This window comes from Peromyscus maniculatus, chromosome 10 (assembly GCF_049852395.1).
Source record: "Peromyscus maniculatus bairdii isolate BWxNUB_F1_BW_parent chromosome 10, HU_Pman_BW_mat_3.1, whole genome shotgun sequence".
Taxonomy (NCBI): domain Eukaryota; kingdom Metazoa; phylum Chordata; class Mammalia; order Rodentia; family Cricetidae; genus Peromyscus; species Peromyscus maniculatus.
In genome coordinates this window covers 89,284,641-89,308,141 of record NC_134861.1, presented here as the reverse complement: position 1 = coordinate 89,308,141, position 23,501 = coordinate 89,284,641, and the positions used below count along the sequence as shown (strand labels likewise).

General features: G+C 44.3%; 1 protein-coding gene across 1 annotated transcript in view; it reads right to left on the bottom strand.

Annotated features, from left to right (window-relative positions):
* Positions 1–6,080: 6,080 nt before the first annotated feature.
* The window catches only part of Fras1 (Fraser extracellular matrix complex subunit 1), a 420,836-nt gene continuing 403,415 nt past the window's right edge, over positions 6,081–23,501 (bottom strand). The window contains exons 67-74 of the mRNA XM_006975359.4: positions 22,362–22,512; positions 21,214–21,321; positions 20,162–20,321; positions 19,234–19,350; positions 14,658–14,824; positions 12,771–12,976; positions 10,612–10,758; positions 6,081–9,596 (exon numbers count right to left, since the gene is read on the bottom strand). Of these exons, the coding sequence (XP_006975421.1) occupies positions 9,003–9,596; positions 10,612–10,758; positions 12,771–12,976; positions 14,658–14,824; positions 19,234–19,350; positions 20,162–20,321; positions 21,214–21,321; positions 22,362–22,512 (1,650 nt within the window). The 3' untranslated portion in view covers positions 6,081–9,002. The remainder of the gene's footprint in view (positions 9,597–10,611; positions 10,759–12,770; positions 12,977–14,657; positions 14,825–19,233; positions 19,351–20,161; positions 20,322–21,213; positions 21,322–22,361; positions 22,513–23,501) is intronic.

Here is a 23,501-nt window from a genome sequence, read left to right as displayed (position 1 = left end):
AGCTGAAATGTGAAAGCAACCACGAGGTCCTTTAGTAGGTGGATAGACAGTAAAATGTGGTACATTGCATATTGGAATTTTATTTAAGGCTAGAAACAGGTAAGCAATCAAGCCATGGAGACACCTTGGATGTATATTGCAATGTGCTTCCTACTCTGTGACACTCTGGAAAAGACAGAACTATGGAGACAGTGCAAAGGTCCGAGGTTGCTAAGAGTTGTGGAGACGGAAGTGTGAATAGGTGGACCACAGAGAATGTTCAATGCAATAAAATCATGCGGTGTGGTGCTCTAGTGGTGGATAAATGACATTATACAATTGCCAAAACACAGACTATATGGTGCTAAGAGTAAACCTTAGGAAAACTATGGATTCTGGGTGAAATATGTGAATGCTCATGTGAAATATGCCAGTTAGGTGGGGTATGTGAATAATGGGAGGTGTTGTGCATGTAGAAATGGGATACATGGGAAATCTCCATACCTTCCACTTATTTCTGCCAGGCAAGGTATCTGAAAATCATTTATGATGGTTAATGTCAGCTTGACAGGATCTGGACTAATCACCTAAGAAGCAAACCTCTAGGCATATCTTTGAAAGAACATTTATATTAGATTAAGTGTGAAGATCCACCTTGTGAAGGCACTATAAGAGGTGTGGCCTTGTTGGAGGAAGTGTGTCACTGTGGCGGTAGGCTTTGAAGTTTCTTTCTCAGGCTTCCCTCAGTGTGACAATCAACTTCCTGCTGCCTTTGAGTCAAGATGTAGGACTCCCAGCTCCAGCACCACATCTGCCTGCACGCTGCCATGGTCCCTACCCTGGTGATAATGGACTGGACCTCTGAAACTGTAAGCAAGCCACCTCAATTAAATGTGCTTATTTATAAGAGTTGCCAAGGTCTTGGTGTCTTTTCACAGCAATAAAAAACCCTAACTAAGACACACCTTAAATATAGATCAACACCATCCCATGAGCTGAGGGCCAAGACTGAACAAAAAGGAGAAGCAAGCAGAGAACCATTATTCAATTCCTTCTGCTTCATGACTGCAGATGCAATGGAGCCAAAATAAAGTCTACCTTCCTTAATTGCTTCCTGGCAGATATTTTTACCACAACAATGAGAAAAGTAACTAATATAGAAAATTAGTTACTTTTAATTAGGTACCAAGAGTAGTGATGCTGTGGAGATAAACCTGACCATGTGGTTCTTAGACGTATGGAAATATTTTTACTGGAGTGATGTAGAAAAGTTGGCAAGTCCCAGAGTGCGGAGAGAAGAGTATACTGGACCACTGTGATGGGAACTCAGAAGATGAAGATTAGAGAAATGTGGACCGTGGAGCGCTGTCACAGGCTTCAAAGGGGACTAAGGACTCTATAAGGTTCTGGGCTAGGGAACACTCATGTGACAGTCTGGCAAAGAATCTGGCTGCATTTGGCCTGGCCTGGGTCCTAAGAACTTGAGCAAGGCTGCATTAATGGGTAATTTGTTTGGTGGGGAACATTTTTTTTTTTTTTTTTTGGTTTTTCGAGACAGGGTTTCTCTGTGTATCTTTGCGCCTTTCCTGGAACTCACTTGGTAGCCCAGGCTGGCCTCGAACTCACAGAGATCCGCCTGGCTCTGCCTCCCGAGTGCTGGGATTAAAGGCGTGCGCCACCACCACCCGGCGGTGGGGGACATTTTAAGGCAGGTTAACATTCAGGCTGTGTAATGTCTGCTGTCCATTCTGCTCATCCAGGTCTACAATGAGGGAGAGCGTAAACACATACCATACCACTGGGCCAGCCTCAACTTAATTCATTTTTTAATAACTATGACATCCCTGAAAACTTGGGCATTAATTTTATGTACTTCTACAACACAGCCTAAACCCTGCCTCTGGGGGTTTTCCTGATAAAAAAAACCAATGGCATAAGAAAGTATTTCCCCCAGAACAAGTAAACAAAGGCCAGTGCCTAAGGGTACCCAGCCTCTATTGTGACTGAGCAGTAGAATTCGTCAGACATGGAGTTGTAGGATTTGTTCAGCATTTGCCATGCTGTGTTTCTCTCCTGCCTTGGTCTGATCCTTCTTTGCTACAACTCCATTCCTCCCTTTTGGATTGAGAATATCTATTCTGTAATATTGTATATTCGAAGTATATAAAATCGATGGCTAAGTTTCCAGGGCTAAGTTTAAGTTGAAGCCTGGCACCGTGGTATGGGTTTATAATCTCATATACTAGGGAGGCTAAGGAAGGAAGATGGTTTGAGCCTAAAAGTCTGAGACCAATTTGAGCTACACAGAGAAATCCCATTTCAAAAATATAAGATTGATGGTTACTTTTCTCCTCTGGTAGCATGCACAGTACCTCCCAGTACCACGAAAGCTGGCCATTAGGGATGAAGCTTCCAGGTCAGTACTAATTTGACTTTCCATGTTCTTTGATTCACACCTGTGGTGCATTCAACAATAGGGTTTTCGTTCTGGAGGGTAACCAAGAACAATGGTAAATAGCCTGTAATATTTGGGACCTCATTGGCTAATAATTCCAAAAAAGGTAACTCATTTCTGGAACTCAGCTTTTTATCTGTCAGTCTGTAGTATCTAATAGGGACAGGATCTTCTTCTTACTGGATAATTTCATGTAAACGCTCTCTCTCTCTCTCTCTCTCTCTCTCTCTCTCTCTCTATATATATATATATATATATATATATATATATATATATATATATATGTATATATACGTGTATGTGTGTGTGTGTGTATATATGTATGTATATATGTATTCTAGGAAGCTTCTGCTATAGTAGTTTCTCCTATTTCTTTTTGTGGTTGTAGTGCAGCGGTAGCTATAACCACAGTTAGTTTTTTATATGACTTTTACAATAAGGTCTTGGTGTTAGCTAGTCCCCCTCATATCAATCTGTGAACCCCATGAGCTCCAATAAAACCCAGCCGGACAAGGTCCCACTAGTGTAACAGTGGCATCAACATCAAGAGAGTAACCACCTACTTGTTAAAACTGAGTTTGAGACCCGCCCCATAAGGGGAACCCATGTTATCAGGGCCCAGGCTGTGTGGCTAGATAGGTCATAGGCTTTAGGAGGGAACCTAGTACTCTATCTGCTAAAGACACACAGTGTTAAACTAATTCCTAATGGTTTCTTGTTACATCTGTCTTAGTTTTCTATTTCTACGATAAGACACCATGACCAAAGCAAATTATACAAGAGTTTATTTGGGATTTGTAATTTCTGATGGTTAGAGTCCGGGCCCATTATGGTGGAGAACATGGAATCAGGCAGGCAGTCATGGTGCTGGAGCAGTAACTGATAGCTCACGTCTTGAGACATAACCACGAGGCAGAGAGAGACACCGAGGGAATGAGTCTTTTGAGACCTCAAAGACTTCTCCCAGTGGCGCACCTCCTCCAAGGCCATACCACTTAATCCTGCTGAAACAGTTCCACCAACTGGGGACTAGGCGGGCCATTCTCAAGCCATCATATACTCATAGACTAGCGCATTTCTCAACCTCATTAGAGAACTTCTTTCTGCGGTGGATTCTGATTAACACAAACACCCTCAACTGGTAAAGATGCAGAGAATAAAAAATTGTGGAGTTCTCAGCCCTAGGTGGGACATCTGTGTGTCATACCTTCTCCTCTCACGGCTCAGGGATCATTGTAGAAGAGGGAGCAGGAGTATAAAAGCCAGAGGTGGTGGATGGGAACAAGGAGGGTGTTTTCTGGACACAACATGGCAGGTATACACATGAGAGTTATGCACAAGACCTGTGTGAGCTCAAAAAAGACAAAAATTCCAGCACGGAGAGGGAAGGCAGGCAAGAGTTTCACTTCTAGCTGAGGAGCTATTGGTAACTGATAGCTGCTGGGAAAGCGTCTTAGTCAGGGTTTCTATTGCTGTGAAGAGACACTGCGACCATGGCAACTCTCATAAAGGAAAATATTTAAATGGGGCTGGCTTAGAGTTCAGAGGTTCAGTCCATTATCATCCTGGCAGGAAGCGTGGCAGCATGCAGGCAGACATGGTACTGGAGTTGAGAGTTCTACATCTTGGTCTGTAGGCAACAGGAAGTGAACTGTCACACTGGGCATGGCTTGAGCATAGGAGACTTCAAAGCCCGCCCGACCCAGTGACACACTTCCTCCAACAAGGCCACACCTCCTAATAGTGCCCCTCCCTATGTGGTCACCATGTTACCATCCCCCCTCCCATCATGAAGTTCACGAGAACTAGGAGGAGCATGAAATCATTGCTGTCTCCACATGGGCGAGGGAGGGAAGGGATTATTTGGAACCTGTAAGAACAGAAACTCTGGGAGAGAGAGACTGTCCATCAGGGCCTGGGGCCAAGAAGGAAATCACAGGCAGGAGGGAACAGCAGGGGCCCAATCACTTGAAGCTTCTCTCCCTTCAGTGGCTACACATGGCTGGTTGCAGCCGGAGAAGCCAGAATACTGGATGCCTGTCAGTTTCCTGGAGCTATTGGTCCCAAGCATTAGTTCATTTTTGAAATATTTCTCAGTGGGATGTTTGAGGGAATATCTTGGATCTGGTTTTGAACAGCTTTTGGAAATTGTCCCAGAGGCTGGATCCTCATAAACTTTTATCACTTGTTGACTAGTTCTAGAACCTGAGAGCTTTAAACCAAAACAGACCTGAGGATGAGCCTTCTGCCAGCTTTGAAAGGAAGGCTTGCAGCACAGTCCTGTCATCGGATATCAACCGAGTGATGGGACGCCTCAGCACAAGTATCCAATCAGGGTAATGAGAACCTGAGGCCAATTTTAAGCAACTCTTCTTGTTAAGGCTTTGAAGGGTTTGAAAATTCCGGTGTTCATTTGGAATTTTCAAAGAAAATTATCCAGGGCACTTGCCTCAGAGTTGTTTTGGGGTTGAGGCAGAAATTGTGATAGGTTCATGGTCCTTGGTTTCCAGGCACACTCCATACGTCATGGGACACTGTCCCTGGACAGTGACCAGGCTGTTAACTCAGTGCACCATTCTGACCGGCTCCTGAACAGAGCTCTCCCCAGCTCATTTGGGGAAAAGCATCTATAAAAGACATTCTAGTACCCTGATGTTCAGTGGAGACATACAAAACTACATTGTGGACTTCTCATGACCAAGAAAACTCTCAATTTCATGTGGCTGAACATAGTAACATATTCTAGATACTATTTCCTTCCTCGGTTTTCAATTTAAAAATCATATGAACCATTTTAAATTCTAAATTGATATGAATATTCTGCCATTCAAAATTCCTAAATTTTATGGTGATGAAATTTCGGGTCTCAGAAGCGTTTTTTGTAGCCAATCATAAAACTTTGGAAACTGGTTTTTGGAACTGCTCCTCCATGTGCTCCAGACATGCACCCTAGAGCTGAGTCTGCTGCTAGGCGAGGGGTGACAGTGGGACACTCTGAGGATATAAAGATCATTAACCCCCAGGGGTACTGAGAACGTAGGGCTTGGCTATGGCATCCCTTCCCCGGGTTTTATGAGAGCGTGCTGAGTTTTCAGGTCTTGCTGAGTGTGCAAATGTGCCAACAGAGCCATGCTGGTCGCTGCCCTTGGCAGTTTTTCGTATTATCAGAGGGTAAAGACACACAAATGCACAGGCTTGCAGAATGCCAACATTGCTTGGGCTCAGTTCCATTCTGCCTCTGTCACTGTGTCCTTCACAAGCCAGTAGGCTCTGGCTTGAAGATTGGATCATCTCCTGGGTGTTTGCCACACTCAGCAAACCTTTGCTTGTGCCACAAAAAGACACAGCCATCCTCACACTGTATCAGGGGTCTTGAGGAGGCTGGGTGATAACACTCATCCTACGGTATTCACATGGAAATGAAATGATTTCTCTTTGTTCTGACTGCAAAAGAAAGCTATCCGAGAACATGAATTTATGCAGCATCCTGCTCTTAGCACAGTTAATATGCCTCAGATTCAATACTAGCACAGTTTTGTTCTTAAAAAAAAAAAAAAAAAGCCTCCAGTTGCAGAACGATGCACCAGCTCAGCACAGCTCTATACTAATGAGATGAATAATGGAAAAAAAACAAAACAAAACAGAGTAAAGCAAACAAAAGACAACCAGGCTGCCATTTATTATTGATACAAATTTATATAGTGGCATAGGCTATTGGAGAAATCAGAAATTCATAACACACAAATTCATACTGGAGATACAAAAACATCATTTGAGGGTCAAGACCTCAGGTTGACAGCACCACAAATGTTTTCCTCAGTCTGGGCAGGTGAGAAATAACCAGGAATAACCAATCCCGACAGGAGACCGAGAGTGAGATCGTTAAGACTGCGCAAACGCTGTTCCTATCCAAGAGCAGGAAGTTGCAGGAGCTTTCAGAAGACCCTGGTACACTAAAGGGGCAGGCAAGGCGGAAGAACGGCGCAGACAGTTATTTCCTCTGACCTTCACAGGCAGTGTCTGACAGAAACAAGGAACAACCTGCTGAGAGCTTTTCTCTTCCTTCTCACCTGAAGGCATGATATAAAAGGTTACTGAAGCAACACACAAGGCATTCGTGAATAAGTAAGAAACGCCGAAAGCAGAGCTTTCCCCGAAATAGAATCCACAGTCGTCACCAAATTAGCCAATCCCAAAGATGAAGTAGAAAACGTCAATGAAATGAACAATTCAACATCGATGGGGCAAATCTCAGCCTCACACCTCTTCAGCGCTCTCTGTGTAAGAAGTGGGCATCCACTAGAGCAGTTCTGGCTTCTAATAAAGTGTCTGGAGTGGCAAGGCAGGAAGGCAGGGAGGAGGGAGGCAGGGAGGGAGGGAGGGAGGCAGGGAGGCAGGGAGGTGACACTATTATCAGGGGCTTTCCTTCACAGAGTCCTCCATGTCCAGGTCTGCACAGGCTGGTGTCCCTGCCACTCCCCACCCTGTACATGAAAGCCTCTGGGTTCAGTCTCCCTTCCCACACTGGGCTCTTTCTGCCTTCTCCTCCCATGTCCAGGTCCCACTGACTGTGAAGGAAGGTGTGTGTAAGCAGCTCGTGGGAGCCCGTGGGAATCTGCTGCACTAAAGTGTGAACACCCCGGCACTGGGAGGTGTGACCAGTAACGGGCCAAGTGGGAATGGGAGGCTGCTCTACAGATGATCGGCTCCCTCTCCTTGCTCTGGCGCTGTTCTAGAATTCCTGCCCTGAATTATGCAAACTGGTCTGCAGCAGCACCTGAGCAGCCAGGGATTTCTGGGCTCAATCCAACCCACCCTCTCCTGAACACACGGCACTACTCTCAGAACGTGAAAACCGGCTTTCCCCCAAATCTGTTTGAGATGCCAATACACAGCCTATATGCATTATTGCAACCTTTTCTCTTCCTGCCTCCTCAGGACCACCACCAGTCACGCCCACCTAAAAGTGTGTGTGCTTTGTTTCCCCTCCCAGTTGGAGGGCTGTTTCGCAATCCAAGTACAGCAGAGGTCACTTCTACACACCCTGTAATACCGCCGGCATATTTTCTCAGCCTGGCTTCTTAAATTGACTCCCTGTCACTCATCACAGCACCATCCATTCGTTCACTCAACAAACACGTCTGGCATGCTGGTAGTGTGCAAGGCACTGCTGAAGAATGAGGAGGTGTGGCTCACACAGGCTCTGTGCTCAAGCTTTGGGGTCGGCAGAGGGGCCTGTGAGCTTCTCGCGGCTCACTCTTTCTAGATTTTAGTAGGAGTCTGGAATGTTCTCAGAGAGTTTGGGTCATTTCCATACAAACACTACACAACGTGGATGCTATATTTTTTTTTTTTGCTCAGTGATAGGATGTGCCATGCACCGGAACAGCACTCACGTCTGCCTAATGGAATTGTGCCTCTGGTTAAAAACACAATGCGTACGCCTAATGTTTTGCCAATAAGGCAGAAATGAAAACAAAGCAAAGGCAAGTTGTGTGCACACCGCACACAGAATATTCGAATTGATATTTGAACACTATGCTATGTAAAAGCCACATATTTGTGGCCTTGTTGCGGACTGATATGGGGGAAATTAAGTGCCTGAGCTACCAGAAAAGAACCCCCAGAGAGAAGTCCCCGAGCTCTTGTGCCAGGGACAATGCTTCTATCTGCTGTGTGACACCCAGCAAACAGGCCCCATGTGTACCCGCAAACTCTGGCTTTACTCCAGCTTCGAGGAAATGTGCTCGTTCAAGTGATTCACTTACTCTCCAGAAACACTAACAAGACTAAAAACCCAAGGCACCCGGGCTCCTATTGCGTTACTGCACCACAGAAGGCCCTGGAAGCGGGGAAGCGGGGCTGATCTTTAAAAGGATCTCTGGCACGCAAAGACTGGAACTTTGCAGCACTCTTCGCTGCCCCGACTTGAGTCCTCCCCGTTTTTAAGTACATACAGACATGCACTCCAGTCTAAAGCATGTTGAGATCCGCATTCAAAAAGAGCTCTAGAAAAGCCAAGTGTACATAGAGGCCAGGGTGCACAGGCCATCAAGTGGACACAATGCACAAATGTCTGAGTTGTGCCCATTAGAATTTTTAATGGACTCCATGTCAGCAGCCTGCATTCTGCTGCCTGGAAGTCCAGAAAAGCCCACACAGTAGAAAGCTGGGGGCGAAAGAGGAAACCAAAGGCTCTGTACTCTGAGATATCTGCTACCCACGCTGCACCCGCTCTCTCGAGTCTATCAGCAAAGCTAATTGTCCAGTGTCTGTCCTAATTCTAAAGCACCTCTGTGGCCAGCCTTACAGAGTCGCTCTGTGCAGCCACTGAGACTGTCACAGGACCTGTAGGCGTAACTCTACTCTGATACTCTGGGGGTCTCAGTGGTTCTACTTCATGAGGTAGCTCAGTTGTGAGTTTTATGCATGCGATGTGTGCTGTCCACCACTCAAAGCTAGTTTTCCCTTTTTTTTTTTAAATCTGAAAGGTTATAAAAATACCAGTATTTCTCCCTGTTTTATAAAAATGAGTTTAGAAAAAAACAATTATACATGGGTCTTCTCACTAAACTTCCGTTCCATCTTGTAGGTTGTTGTGGACTCTGACTTCCAGATTCACTTTTTTTACTTTAGCACCTTTGAATGGGTAAGACCCTTCACTGTCACCCAGTAGGTTGACATTGCGCACGGTACAGTAGTGTCTGCTGACATTCTTCTCCACCTTGTCTGCGCTTCTCTTGGCTACATCCACCTTGGTATTCAGGGGGTACTCCTCCGGAGTGTCCTCGGGGGGCTGTTTCTTCTTCTGTTTCTGGCATTTTCTGGTGATGAAACAGGCCACCAGGAAGAGAAGAAGGAGGAGCATAATGGCAGCCAGGGCACTGCCGATAGATGCTCCCGTCTGCGACAGGGACGCAGCGACAAGAGGCTCCTGCATCTCCAGGTTCAGGGACTTCATGTTGGTGCCATTCTTGACTTGGTCTCCTTCGTTGTCATAGATGAGGGAGTCATCCAGAGACAGCCAGCCACTGGGGTCCACCAGGTCCCTCTGGTGGCGCCTCAGAGAGGCTGTGAGAGAGCGTTGGACCCGGGGCCTTGAGACGCTGTCAGGGCCGATGATGTAGATCACCTGGAGATACCACTGGTGTCCTGCTTCCACCTGCAGGAGGAGAGTGGCAGGGAGGCGAGACACGGGTTAGCCGTGAGCATTTCAGGAGAAGTGAAAGAGACCTGCTGTGACAGGACCAGGCAGAGAAACGGTCTCCAGTAAATATTGGCAATGGATGCTCTCTGTTCCAAGATACAGGGAACTAAACCAAGCGTTCGGGATTCTGTTTTATTTCCAGATTAGGACAGCTAAACATATTCTTTTCAATTTCCCTACTCATGTGGAATGGCCTAAGAATTTATTTTTCATGGTCTCTTTAGCTAAATGAACGCTTATGAGTTAGTGGTCTTTATTAATAGCAGTGAAATAATACTATTAACTACCATGTTTATTCTCTGTGCTCTTTAACCGCTCCTTATACTAAATTACTTTTTACTGATGAACTTCAGTTAAAATGGAGTCAGTCAACAAATTTTCACTAAACAATTCTCAGCATCATGTACAGATTCATGACAAAAATTTGCTGAACTCGAAGACTCTCTAGATCACCCCCCAGAGGAGGACCGTCAAGTACTTTATTGCCTCCTTATCTGCCTGCCTGGAAACATTTCATGGTTTTCAGATAACTTCCAAAGAGCAGTGATGGCCCTGAAACCCAAGGTCATGGATAACCGCTTGGAGACAGAAAAAAAAAAGTGCAAAATTTGATCTTGGAAGGTCATGTTTGTTGCTAGAATGTAGGGCATTTTTTTTTCCCCTATAAGATACTAGTCATCTGTGCCCCTCTAACTTGGGCGTTGTGACTCTGTTCAGGGTTTTTCAAATGCCTGTGAAATCATCTGGTTCAGCCAACAGCCCCAAAGCTAGAATTTAAAAGAACTCAGGAAAAATCAGAGCAGCCCATATACTTACTGATGGGCAATGGCAGATGCTCAGATGCAAATCAAAGAATTTTATCCTTGCTTTGGTCTAGTGGGGACAGGGAAAGCCTGGGAGTGTAGGGTAGGTTTACTAACAATGAAAAAGGCCTCATGGCAAGAAGGCTATCAAAGGAAACGACAATCACCTTATAGAGGGCATCTACTTTGAGGGTGAATCCGTCCACACCTGGCATGCTACTGACCACCTGGAAATCGGGCAACTCAGACGCAAAGTGGGCCTCGAAAGGCACGTCGTGGAAGTACTTGTCAGTGACCTCCGGCTGGCTGCGATCCTAGAATTAAAAAGAGGAAGAGACAGGGTATGTAGAAGGCAATACTGAGGAGAGGATGTTCTCCCCTGCTTCTGTGGGTTGGCTGAGGAGAGTGTGCTGTAGAGGGTTTCCTCCAAGTCCGTGCTGCCTCTGGACACCCTTAAGGGAGGATTCGGGTAGGTTCTATCTAATCTGTGTCTCACAGGCCTCGTGTGGCCAAGGTAGCTATGAATGTCGGTCAACACAAAATTACAAACTTAATTTTTGTGTGTGATGTTTTGATGTTGTTAGTCATCTGTGAAACCCCTGACAAGAATTGTAGACGAATTCACTTTGCCTGTCCAAAGGTTGGACGTGCCCAGCAGACCACCAGGTCTCAAGCTACTTCGTCTCAGGGCCCTTTCCATAGTTTAAAACCAAAGACCTCAAAGAACTTTTATTTATGTGATTTTCTTCTATCAACATTTACTAAAACCTAAACCTGAACAATTAAAAAATACTCCTGATTCATTTTAAATTTATAATGAAAAGTTCATTATATTTGAATCTAAGGAAGATATGTTTTAGTGAAATATGCCCATATTCATCTTTGTCTTCAAAGATATCCCATTTTGTGAGATTCCTAACTGTTTTTTTTATTTAGTCAGCTGTGATATATTATCCTAATTGATTTATGAAGAAAGTCTAGCTTCAAACACAGCTATAAGCAGGAAAAAGGAGGTATCCATTTACAACTTTTTTAGGTAATTGAGGAAGATAGATATATAGAAGATAGATAGGTAGATAGATAGTAGATAGATAGATAGATAGATAGATAGATAGATGATAGATAGATAGATAGATAGATGATAGACAGATAGATAATAGATAGACAGATAAATATATAGAGACAGTAGATAGATAATAGACAGACAGACAGATAGATGATATATAGAAGATAGATGATAGATATATAGATAGATAGATGATAGGTAGATAGATAGATAGATAGATAGATAGATAGATAGATAGATAGATAGATAGATAGATAGATGATAGTCAGATAGATAGCTGATAGATATGGATGGATGGATGGATGGATGGATGGATGGATGGATGGATGGATGGATGGATAATTTGTGTGTGACATGGACATGTTTGTGTTGGGATGTGTACTTGTGTGTGGATGCCCCGACATTGATATTGGGTGTATTCCTCACTTTATTTTGAGATGGGTTTTTCACTGAAATTGGAACTCACTGACTGGTTAGAGTGGCTGGCTAGTGAGCTACAGGGATCCTCCTGTCTGTCTTCCCTGTGCTAGGATTGTATGTGACCACTCTTTATGTTGGTCCTGGGAATCACACTCAGGTCCTCACACTTGTGTGGCAAGCACTTTACTGACTGGGCCGTATCTCCATCCCCTGGATAGTCTTCAAAACTTTTTGCTCCTTCTTCAATATTTAATGTGTGTGTGTGTGTGTGTGTGTGTGTGTGTGTGTGTGTGTGTAGGTGTGTACATACACATGCATGTGAGGGCTTGAGGAGAGGATGTACCAGAAGAGGACATTAGATCCCCGGGGACTGTGAGCTTCCTGGTATGAGTTCTGCAGCCCAAACTGGGTCCTCTGCGAGAGCGGTACATGCTCTTAACCACTGAGTCATCTCTCCACCCCCAACTACAACATGGACTCTGAAATCATATTAATCAACTTTCTGGTGAGGATGTGAGTGTGCAAAGGGGGCACCATTGTAGTACTAGGAGAGCAATTTTAACCTTGTAGACTCTTGGAAGGAGTGTGAGGACCACTCAGGGCCTCTGAACCAGTCTTGAGGATACACTGGCTTAGAGTTTCCTCTTCCTAGAATGTCAAAAGCAGATATCTTTGCGAGTCACCATAACCAATAAATTGGTAACATAGTAGGTAACTCATGAGAGAGAAAAGAAGAATAAAAAGGAAGTATAGAGAAAGCACTGTGCTTCTGCCAGAACTCACAGCGGAGACCTTGGCTCACTACCCGCTCCTTGGCATTAGCATTAACGGAGAGCATACCAGCAGCAGGAATCTGTGCTTCAGGTGTTTGTTTGGCTGAATGCATCCGTACTGTGGCCCTTCATTGTAGATTGTCCCCGTAGGATCGAAGAAAGGCACGTAGCCATCCTTGCCAGTACAAAGATAGACTTTCTCCAGCTGCAGTTTGTAAGCAGAATGAAGGTTTTGTTCTGGATGCCAAAGGACCCGGCCGTAAAGGATCTGCCCTGGAAAGACCGAAAGACATCAACTCGATTGGACTCCGAGGTTAAAGAGAAAACAGTGTCAAGGGCAGAGAGGATGTGACATACTTCCTCAGGATCAAAAGTGTCTTCTCTATGAAGAGCTCTGATTCCAAGTGCCCCAGAAATACACATTTATCATTTATCGCTCCTCTAATTCATTAATATTACTGAAGCATTTATGATATGCCAACCACTCGGCTATGCACAGGGGATACAGAGGAAAGTGAGATGCAAATGAGAGGGTGGAGATGAGAGCAAAGAGATTAATAACATTTATTGATAACATTCATCAAGTTCGGTATTTGCTACATACTGCGCTAAGTTTTTCTCACGCAGTGAAACTCATGGGGTGCTTACGGTCTTCTAGCTGAGGAAGCCGAGGAACTGAGGGGCTAAGTGAGTGGCTGAAAGTCACCAAGATTGCAAGTAGTGAAGGTGGGAATCAGAGGGATGCAGAGTGAGGGCACTTAGGCTCGGCAACTCACTCGAATAGCATGTACAATGCTGCACATCACCCGCTCCAACAGAGCAGAGTACTTTATGTTACAGGACTGTGGGGCTAGAGGCTGCTTTGGGAGAGGTGTGGAGGGGTTTCAGGAGAGATGCTCTTTGAGCTGTCTCCTAAAGCATGAACAAGGATTCATCAGAATATTTTGGGGTGGGAGACAGGACAGAATATTCCAGGCAAAACAACATCCATGTAAAAATACTGAAGGCTGGGTTGGCAGGAAGCCTAGTGTGAGAATTGTTTGTTTTGAACAGCATCTGATATGGCCTCAAGTTCTTTATTCCATCTTATTTAATTCTTCCAAGAGCCCCAAAGATGGCTTATGGAGATATTTTATTTGTACTGAAATATGATTTTAATTGTATGTTAATAAATAAAGTTGCCCTGGGGTCAGAGCTATTAGAGCCATAGCAAGAGCATGGGGGTTAGAAGAGCTAGGTAGATTTCTGTGTGTTCAGGGATACAGCCAGTATTGGAGACATACGCCTTTAAGACCTGGAGGGCGGTACTTACAGGCAGTGACAAGGCAGTCATGTGGTTGGGTTTACAACCAATGAGAAGGCAGAACAGAAAGACTATTTAAAGACAGACAAACAGGAAGAAGCTCTCTCTCGGGGAAGCTAGGAGCACTGTAGGAGGTAAGATTTTATCTCTGAGCTCTGACCTCTCGGCTTTCTCTTTTACATTGGCTCTGTGTTTCTTATTTTAATAAGACGATTGGTTACATCTACAATGGCTCAGTCATTATTCCCTTAAGTAGCCTGTGCTAGTGACGTCCACAGCAGTGACAGTATAACTGGGAGCCAATAAGAGTGCTACTGCAATCTCTCCAGGGAATTCAGAGCTGAGATAACTCACCCAAGTTAGACATCATGTCAGAATTGGATTGGAAATGCCAGTCCTCCTCCTACCCAGACCAGTGCTTCCCCATGGTGCTACAAGCAAGTCACTAGAGCACTGAGACCACGATGTGTTTTTATAAATTGAGGGAAGAATGGGAGTCTTTACTTTGCTTCTATCTTGGCTGCCCCAGAATGGAAGCCTGGGATGTTCCCTACAGAGCTTGCTGACTGAGACATGAACAGACTCTGCATCCAGTCCGGGGACTGGCTCTCTAGGCGGAGCCACTTACTGCAGCTTGAGGAAGGAACTCACCTTTGGAAAAGGCTCCTTTGTAATCCATTTCTGCCAGTGACATATCAGACGTGTTGGGATCCATCAGGAACACCTTTTCATTATTGCAGAGCTGAAATTCAGTATTGAGAGAATATACAACTGGCACAGGGCGGTTGGTCTGCTGGAACGCAATGGGTATCAGGAACCTAGAGGTGGGAGGAGTGAGAGCTTCTTGAGGGCGGGGTCAACTTACAGTGGGCACTTGAGCTGTCTTCTTTGACTGCCCTTCTTGACAGTGCACGTACTCTGCTGTGGGTGCTAACCATTTACTGAATGCCTTTATGAGGATAATCGGCTCTTTTATTCATTTTTATTTCTTGAGAAAGGGTCTTGTTGCAGGATATCTGATTACATTGTGAACTCCGAGATTATGTTATTTGCTGTAAAAACCTGTTTTTAGTTGTGGTGTGGCTCAGCCCTAATACACACCTTTAATCCGAGAGCTTTCTGCTTCTTGAAAACAGGATTAAATAAAAACAGCATTCCATAGGTCAAGAGGCAGAGCAAGCAACCAATTGACAGGAAGTAACCATAGAGTGTGAGAGGGAGTCAGGAAGATGGATAGAGAGATACACAGGAAGTAGTAAGGAGGGGCATTGAGCTTGGCGGCCTTTTGGTTTGAGACAGCGTGGGAGAAAGCCTCTTTCTGGGATATTTGCAAAGAAGGAAGGTCAGCTGGCTGCTTTCTTGGCCTCTCTGAGCTAGCAGGTTTTCACCCCAGCATCTGGCTCCTGAGTCTTTATTGGTAAAATCAAATGATTGAGATTCAGTTAAAAGCAACATTTATATTTAGATAAAAACAACAGGGTCTCATATAGTTTGAGACAGCTTTGACCCTTCCTTCTTCTTTCATTCCAAGTCCTGGGATAACAGGCATGCACCTCACTACACTCAGTTTCTACAGTGCTGAGGGCACTCCAACACACTACCAACTCAACTACATCTCTAGCCCTCACCTCTCTCTATGAACAGGATAATTCATTCTTTAGAACTCTTTGGTACCAGTTGCACTTTTTTCCCTCAAAGTGTGTGTGTGGGCGTGTGTGTGTGTGTGTGTGTGTGTGTGTGTGTGTGTGTGTGTGATATGTGTGTGTTGTATGTGTGTATGTATGGGAGCATGTGTCTAAGTATGCACATGTGGCAGCCAGAGGTTAATGTTAGCTGTCTCCCTCAGTCCCTCTCTATTGTATTTTTGAGGCAAGGCTCTCAGAGAACCTGGAGCTCACCAATTTGCTAGACTTGCTGGCTCCCAGCACTTGCAGGCTGAATCAAGAAGGCTATGGATTCATATGTAAATTACACTGAGAGTTCAAATCCAGCCTGACTGAGGGCAAGCAAAGCTCTGTCTTAAATGCTGAGCTGCAGAAAACACCGGCACACAAAATAACACAAATAAAAACAAAAATCTCCAAGCACTGCTAATGTTCTGTTTAAGACAGGTGCTAAATACATGCTTGCCGCATATGTGTCCTCTGAGTAGCTGACACAGTAAAAAATTAAAAATTTTAATGTAGAGTAAATTCTTTAGCATGTCCTGACATAGAACTCGCCCTCGGTTCTTCACGGTTTTCCTGTCACCACCCACCCTGTTGGTGGCAGACTGGGGTTTCTGTCCTTCTTGAACCCCATCCCACCAGTCCCCTGAAGTGGCTCTTTGATTACCACAGTGCCCCAGCTAGACTTTTCCTAGGTTCACATACCGAGTCATGGACTCTTTTGATGAATACTTATAGACCCTGCCACACCCATCATGAAACTGCTAAAGTGGATGAGAACATGAGACTAGATAGGCCATGGACCTAGGGGAAAGCCTACTATTATTATTCTGTTAAAGGAACTTTGCAATAAAATGACTCTCCTAATAACACGCTGCTATACCCATACATCAGTGCCTTTGCTCAACCCTCATCAGAGATGCTTCTTCCGGTAGATGGGAACTAATATAGTGACCTGCCATGGACCATGAGTGGAGGAGAGACTTGGGAACACTCAGTCCTACACAGGACGTCTGTATCAAACAAAGCCTCAGGGATTTCCCTGGTCACTACTCCTCCTGTATGTGGCTGACTGGGATACTTTCAAACATTACTCCTGCCATCAATTCTGGTAGTTCAACATCCAGACAGAGGCCATCTAAATCTTCACCTCCTTACCTGCCCTGGGCTAATTCTCCACCCAATAGTAGCTACTCATTTTCCTATGGCTACTATTGACAAGCACCCCAGATTCCATTTTCAAACACCTTTCATGCTGTCCCCCATCTTTTCAGCTCCTCTCCTCTTTTATCATACTGTTAATTCTTCCACCTACAGCAGGCCCTTCCTGAACACTCTTCCCAGAATGCAAAGGACCTGGAATACTTTATATAGACATGGTGGAGATGTCCACACATAATTACTTATTTATAAACACTTGGGAAAACAGCCCGTCAACTTTATAAGTTAAATATACATCTACCATATGATCCAGTCATCCCAAGAAAACAGAAAACATGTGTTCCCATGAGGCTTGCACATGAATATTCAGGGCAGATCTATTTAAAATAGATCCAAGTTGGAAAGAGTTCAACTGCCCATCAAATGATGAATTGATGGATTGCTATTTCCATACCATGTAACACAACTCAGCAGTAATAGAAACTGCTTACTTATACAGTAACACAGAAAATCAAATAATCATGCCAAGTGAAATGAGCCAGAGAAAAATAACTGCAGTTGTAGGGTAACACTTACAAAGGTTCTAGAGAATCCAGTTTCCTGTTGGTGACAGAAAACAGACAAGGGGGCACCTGGAGAAGGGGAGGGGTGGGGTGGGAGCTACAGAGAGGTGTGAAGAGACTTTTGGAGGAAATGGCTGTGTATTGTCTTGATCACAGTGATGTTTCACACGTATACATGCGTGCCAATACGTGTTTGCATCTGTAGTTTGTTTACCATCAATAATACAACAATTTGAAAACGATCCAGGCTGCTTGCCCTGCTGTACTTGAGTCTCTCTGCTCACTTCCTCCCCTCCCTCAGACCTCAGTGCTCCTCTTGCTTCTGGCCAAGGCCAGATTCAGTCAGATCTCTACCTTGTCAGGCTTGGTCACCCAGTGTACTCTCTGGAACCCATAGGCTCTGCCTGTCTTCCTTGGTTAGTGGATGAACCGTCTGGGCTCCAAGCTAAAGCCAGCCCCTTCCTTCATGTCTGATGACTGCCCCTTCACCACCCTCAAGGACCTGGCTTCATCCCACGCGTCATTAGCTCTCCCTTTCACTGCAGCATCCAAACATTTGGAAATGTTTTCTACCCTAAGACACAACCTAGTAAAAGCTCTTTAAAAAAAATATGGCCTCTCATCTGTTATCAGTTACTGTACCATTTTCTTTTTCAGAAAAACTCCTTATGCCTATTGTTCCTGCTTGCTTGCCTCTCCTGAATTCACCCCCTCCCCCAGGTTAGCATCTCATCAGCCTGTGTACTCATGAACCCTGGCATTACCAAATCTGACAGCCAACTCCCAGTCTGTCAACAGGAAAGTCACACTTCACGGAGTTCTCTCTCAGTGCCAATTCTGTCTTCCCACCTTCTCTCCCTGTCTTCTAGGTACCTTGCTCAGACAGGTGGCATTAAACTATAAGGTGTCTAAGGCCTGGGTGACTTTTAAGACACTGATATAACGTAATTTTATAGTCTCCGTGTTCAGACCAGGAAAGCACTTGCTAAGACAGGAATGAATAACAACATGGAAGGAAGGGGGAAGGTTCCTTAGGAATAACATGGAGTGAAGGGGGAAGGTTCCTTTGGAATAACATGGAGTGAAGGAGTAAGGAATTACAGATGGCTGCTAGCTGCCATGTGGGTGCTGGGAATGGAACCTGGGTCCTCAAGAAGAACAGCCAGTGTGCTTAACTGCTGAGCCATCTCTCCAGCTCCATATATTTGGTCCTTATTCTTCTCCATAGTTTATGTCTATACAGTTTATGAACATTGAATTAGCGGGTGTTGGCCCCTGATCCCAGGAGATACAGGACTAGGTTTCTGTGAATGTCTGGTTATAGCATTCACCAATAGACCAACACACAACCGTTCCTTATGTGTGTTCCTGTTTAAAGATCCCTTCATTTAATATCCATTGCTGATTCATTAACATCATACTCCTGGCCAACAGCACAGTAACTGAAGCTTGAATGGAGTTTATCTAATACTCCAAAGGGCACATGATAGCCCTTATGTGCTTAGGAACAGTAGAAAACACTTCAGTTTTACGCTTAGGAGTCACTTGAAACATCAAGGCCACCAATGAAATGGACACAAATGAAAACATACAGCATTCAAATAGACCATGAAGGATCACTGTACTCAAGAGAGCTGATATGAGAAGGCAGAGGACTCCCTCGTTCAGCTTTAGCTGGGGTTGTGCCTGTCGGGTGACTTGACATTTCTGAACATCTATGAATAACTATGGATGCAGTGTGGGTATTCATTTGTGGGATTGAAAATACATTTTAGTGAGCATGGGAATTATCAAATAATGAGATGAAATTAGCGAGGATCAACTATGTTGGCCTACCTTTCTGGGGCATGTGCAGTGCAGGCCAAAGACTTCTCTCCTGGGTCCACCCATGGCTGTGTGGGCTGCACAGTACACGGGATCAGGTAGATGGTGTATTCCCCCGAGTAGTCCTTTCTGGAAATGGGCAGAGAAGATTGTAGTCACAGGCAACATCTGATGATGACTTAGCCTCAGAAAGACATGACTTCATTAAGCAGGTGGCATTTATGCACTGACAATCTGTAAGTGCCGCTTTCAGGAACCCATCTCTGATTATCCCAACCTTCAGAGCACTATCCCAAGGTGTTAAAACACAAAACACAACATTTTCATCACTCAAGTCCTTTCTACAAAGAAAGCCACAAAAGGCACACTGCTAATAAAAATCCAGAAGGTTCAGGTGATGACAAGCAGAGAGATCACGAAATCTGCCTGGCAACTTGGTTAGTGTTTTTGTTGTCAACTGACAACCTGCTAACATTTTCTTAGATGCAAGAGCTTCTGTCTGTTAAAATGTGACTATGTCAAGTGATGCTGCAGAAAAGGAGGCCACTACCACAAAGACAGAGCAACTCTCCAGAGAACAGAAGCAGTGCCCTTGGAATGTTCACCTCCACTTGACGAGCTCTTCATTTCAGGGTCCCCTTCCCAGACTCCACGGCCTCATTCCTTTTCAAAGTTGAAGAATACAAAGCTATGGATTCTTGTTGGGGGGCACTCAGCGGGAATTGGTGAGCTTATGGCAAGACAAAATTCTCAAGAAGTCTTTGTACCCATCCCTGACTTGTTACTAGGTAACAACTGCAGTTCTAGCAGGTTAAATGGAAGGTAGGAGAACATCCAGAAACTTTTGGAATAATCTTCAAGTGCCTATGTTTCAAGCTCTTGAATGAAGTTGAAAAAACTTTTCAGATCAAGCCCCAGAAGCTTCCATCATGGTCATTACCTGTTGTAAGAGCTCGTGGCTCTCCAGAGTTGATGTGGAGAGTCAAATGTCTGAGCACTCCATAGGAGCTGTAGGTCAAATTCAATTCCTCCAAGGTGGTCTGGAGTCAATATGAAAGACTTCACATCTGGGAGAGTGTGATGCTCCATTACGAACTGGCCTGTTTTGGAGGGAAGCACACTCTGACTTGTGAGTTTGCTGTGTTTGCCTAAGGACCTAATTTTTGTTTTTCTAGCAAAGAACTAAGGACACTAAGGGCACATATACCCTTTAGAATACACTTTACAATTGTTGAGACAGCATAGCATCTTATACCAGCCCTCCACTCTACTAATAATGGCAATTATGGTCACATGGTATATGTGTAAACAAATGTGGAAATTGCTAAGCTAATATGCAATTTTATTGATATTAGTGGGAGAACAAACACTGAATATATTTAGCTTTGAATTTCAACAGACACATTTTTGAGTCTTAGTGCTTTATAAATAGAAATATCAATGTTGGATATAATCACATTTAGATCTATTCAGTCTTTGGTGGAGGAGGACAAGTGTAGATGTCTCTAAAAACATAAAGGTTATTTTAACAAGACATCATTACTCTTAAAATCCAGTGTGAGTGTTCAAGGTGGAGTGACTCTTCTGGATGGAAAGAAACTAATGAGATAACACAACCAAGGCATAACATGTGGAGTTTGATTGAATCTACTTTCCTTTATATGTATAGATATAAAGTAAATATAAATATAAAACATTGGGGAGACAAGGGGCTATTTGTACAAGGACTATTGGGTTATGTGGGTAGACTGGATGCAAATTGGTGGTGTGATTTCCTTGTTCTTAGATGAGGTCTACTGAAGTATTTGGGGTAATGTACATGAAGATAGAAATTTCAAATAAGATTACCACAAGGAGTATGTGTATGTTCATATATGGATAGTAAAATGTTAGTAGCTATTTTTTTTTATTGTTCCAATCTTTCAATTTTTCTGAATGTTTAGAATATTTTTAAATAAAGAAGCAGGGGAAAAAAAACCACACAGAAACTACCTCTGAATTTGGCATGGGTCTTGAACTCAATGACGAGACGGCCATCCTCTCTAATGTAGATTCTTATTATCTGAAGCCTTGCAGAGAGCACACTCTCTGTCTGGATCCCTTGACAAACAACGAAGTCACAAAATAAAGTCAGGAAATGAAGAGGATCTCCCAGACAGTGACCTGCCTCCTTAGACATTGTCCCAGAGACATCTCTAAGAGGATTCAAGTATTTATGTGAATGTCATTTAGAGAAAAGTTATATATTCACATGAGCACTGATTGCAGACAAGAGTGCCAATAAAAATAGTACAGCAGCTCATTCTTGGTTCTGGTGTCCCCTCCCTACATCCATTGCCCTTATAGGAGCACTTATCTATGTGGATACCACTTATCCCAGATGCAGGGTAGGCCCACATTTTAGAAAATAGTGCATCTAAAACTCCTGGCTCTGTAGCTCCTCCATACTGTATTTTCTTTCACTTTTAGGACCTAACAGAGTCACAAGTCCTGACATCTACATTTTATACTCAAATCAGAGAGAGGACAAGGGACCTTGTAGAAAGTCCACTGTGGGTTGACACACAGTGAGTAGGGGCAGTTAGAGGCATGATGCCCAATGGGTTCAGAATAACCTAAAATAAAATGTAATCAAAGGAGGAGAAAAATAAAAGTTATGAACCCCTTCCCCACCCCACCCCTAAGAGACAAAGGCTAAATGGGTTGATTTGGTTCGGGCAGGAGAATGTCAAGGTCTTTTCCCTTGAGGAATATAAAACAAACAGATGATTTGAGCTCAAGCCATCAACAGAAGAACGGACGCGTTTTCAGGTACTAGAGATGAAGCCTGTCTAAAAGATGCTCCTGAAGCTTTTCAGCATCTCTCCAGCAGATGAAGGGTGTCACCCCTAGAGAGGGAGAGGTGAGCTTGGGAGAAGCGGAAGTAAGGGGCGGTGGGCTTGAGGTCATGTTGAGGTACAGGACATTGGAAATGGAAAAACAAACAAACAAAAGAATAAGAGATCAGCATACTCTCTAGATCCCGGGTAGCCTTCCTTTCTTTCTAGAAAACCACAGGAAAGTAGCCCCTGTTAGAATCCACTGCTTAGTTAATCACGATTGAATGTGAGATGGAACAATGAAGATGTCCGTGGGCATACCTGTTCTCCAGAGAACCGTGTCATAGAAGAAAGAGAACTCCATCTCTGTGTGGTGCTCCAGGGAGGCCCAGCCCCTGGGGGCTGTCACATAGATGTAGGACACATAGAGAGGCACGTGTACTGTCAAGAAGGACTGAGCCGAATCCCTCACCTGGCAATGAAACAGTGTAGGAGAAACAGGCTTACTTCTTTCCTGGGAGGAAAGGGCAGAAGACCCTCAGCTCTTGGCTCAGTTTCCATCCACCCCCTTGGTCACTGGCTCATACAGTAATTCCTGATCAAGGACATACACCTGCAGTGTGTCTTTGAAAGATAAAGAAGGTGGGCACAAGGTAGCCTGGATGCTTCTTGAGAAGAAGTGATCTTCAAGGGCTTTTTCGGGGAGGTAACACTTGAACAAAAATATTTTAAAGAGTTAAGACCCATGATGCTTCCAACCTTCAGCTTCTGGAGGCACTTGCTGAAAATGTAGAGTCTCACAGGCCAAGGGATTGGCTGCTGACTTGTAACCTACTGTCAGTGAGCTAGATCTGAGACCTGTAGGAAATGCTGATCAGTGGTGACCGGAAAGGCACCCAGGTCCCGTCCTCTGGTAGGAACACAGGCCTGGCTCAGGGGGTCTTAGTGAGCACCATGTTCATGTTCCAGGAACAAAGGCCAGGCATCAACATCACATCTAGGAAGCTTACCAACAGCTCAGGGCTGCAGGCGCTCCAGCAGTTTACTGGCACAGACGGTATTTTGGAGAAATGTTTGAAAAGAGAACAGATCACACGTTCAAGGGAACACCACTCTCTGAGGGGGTTCTGCTTACAGTTATTAGTTTGGTGCACCGACATGAACTTTACTAGGCCATGAACAAAAACTGGACGGGAAAATAACAAAATGCCAGCAGATGATTTCACAGTGAACTGTGTACATGTGTGGATGGGAGAATTTATTTAAAAATTCGTATTTTTCTCCATAAATGTGTATTTCTCTTATAAGAAAAAGCTAAGTTAGTAAGTTTGGAACAGTTTGATTTTGCTACTGGGCAACTAGGACAAGACACCGAGGTCTGTGTTTTTCCTTCTTTCTCACTGTTTTCCTTCATCTCAGATGATGTGACTTGCTAATCTTTAAGAACCTTCTCCAACAACT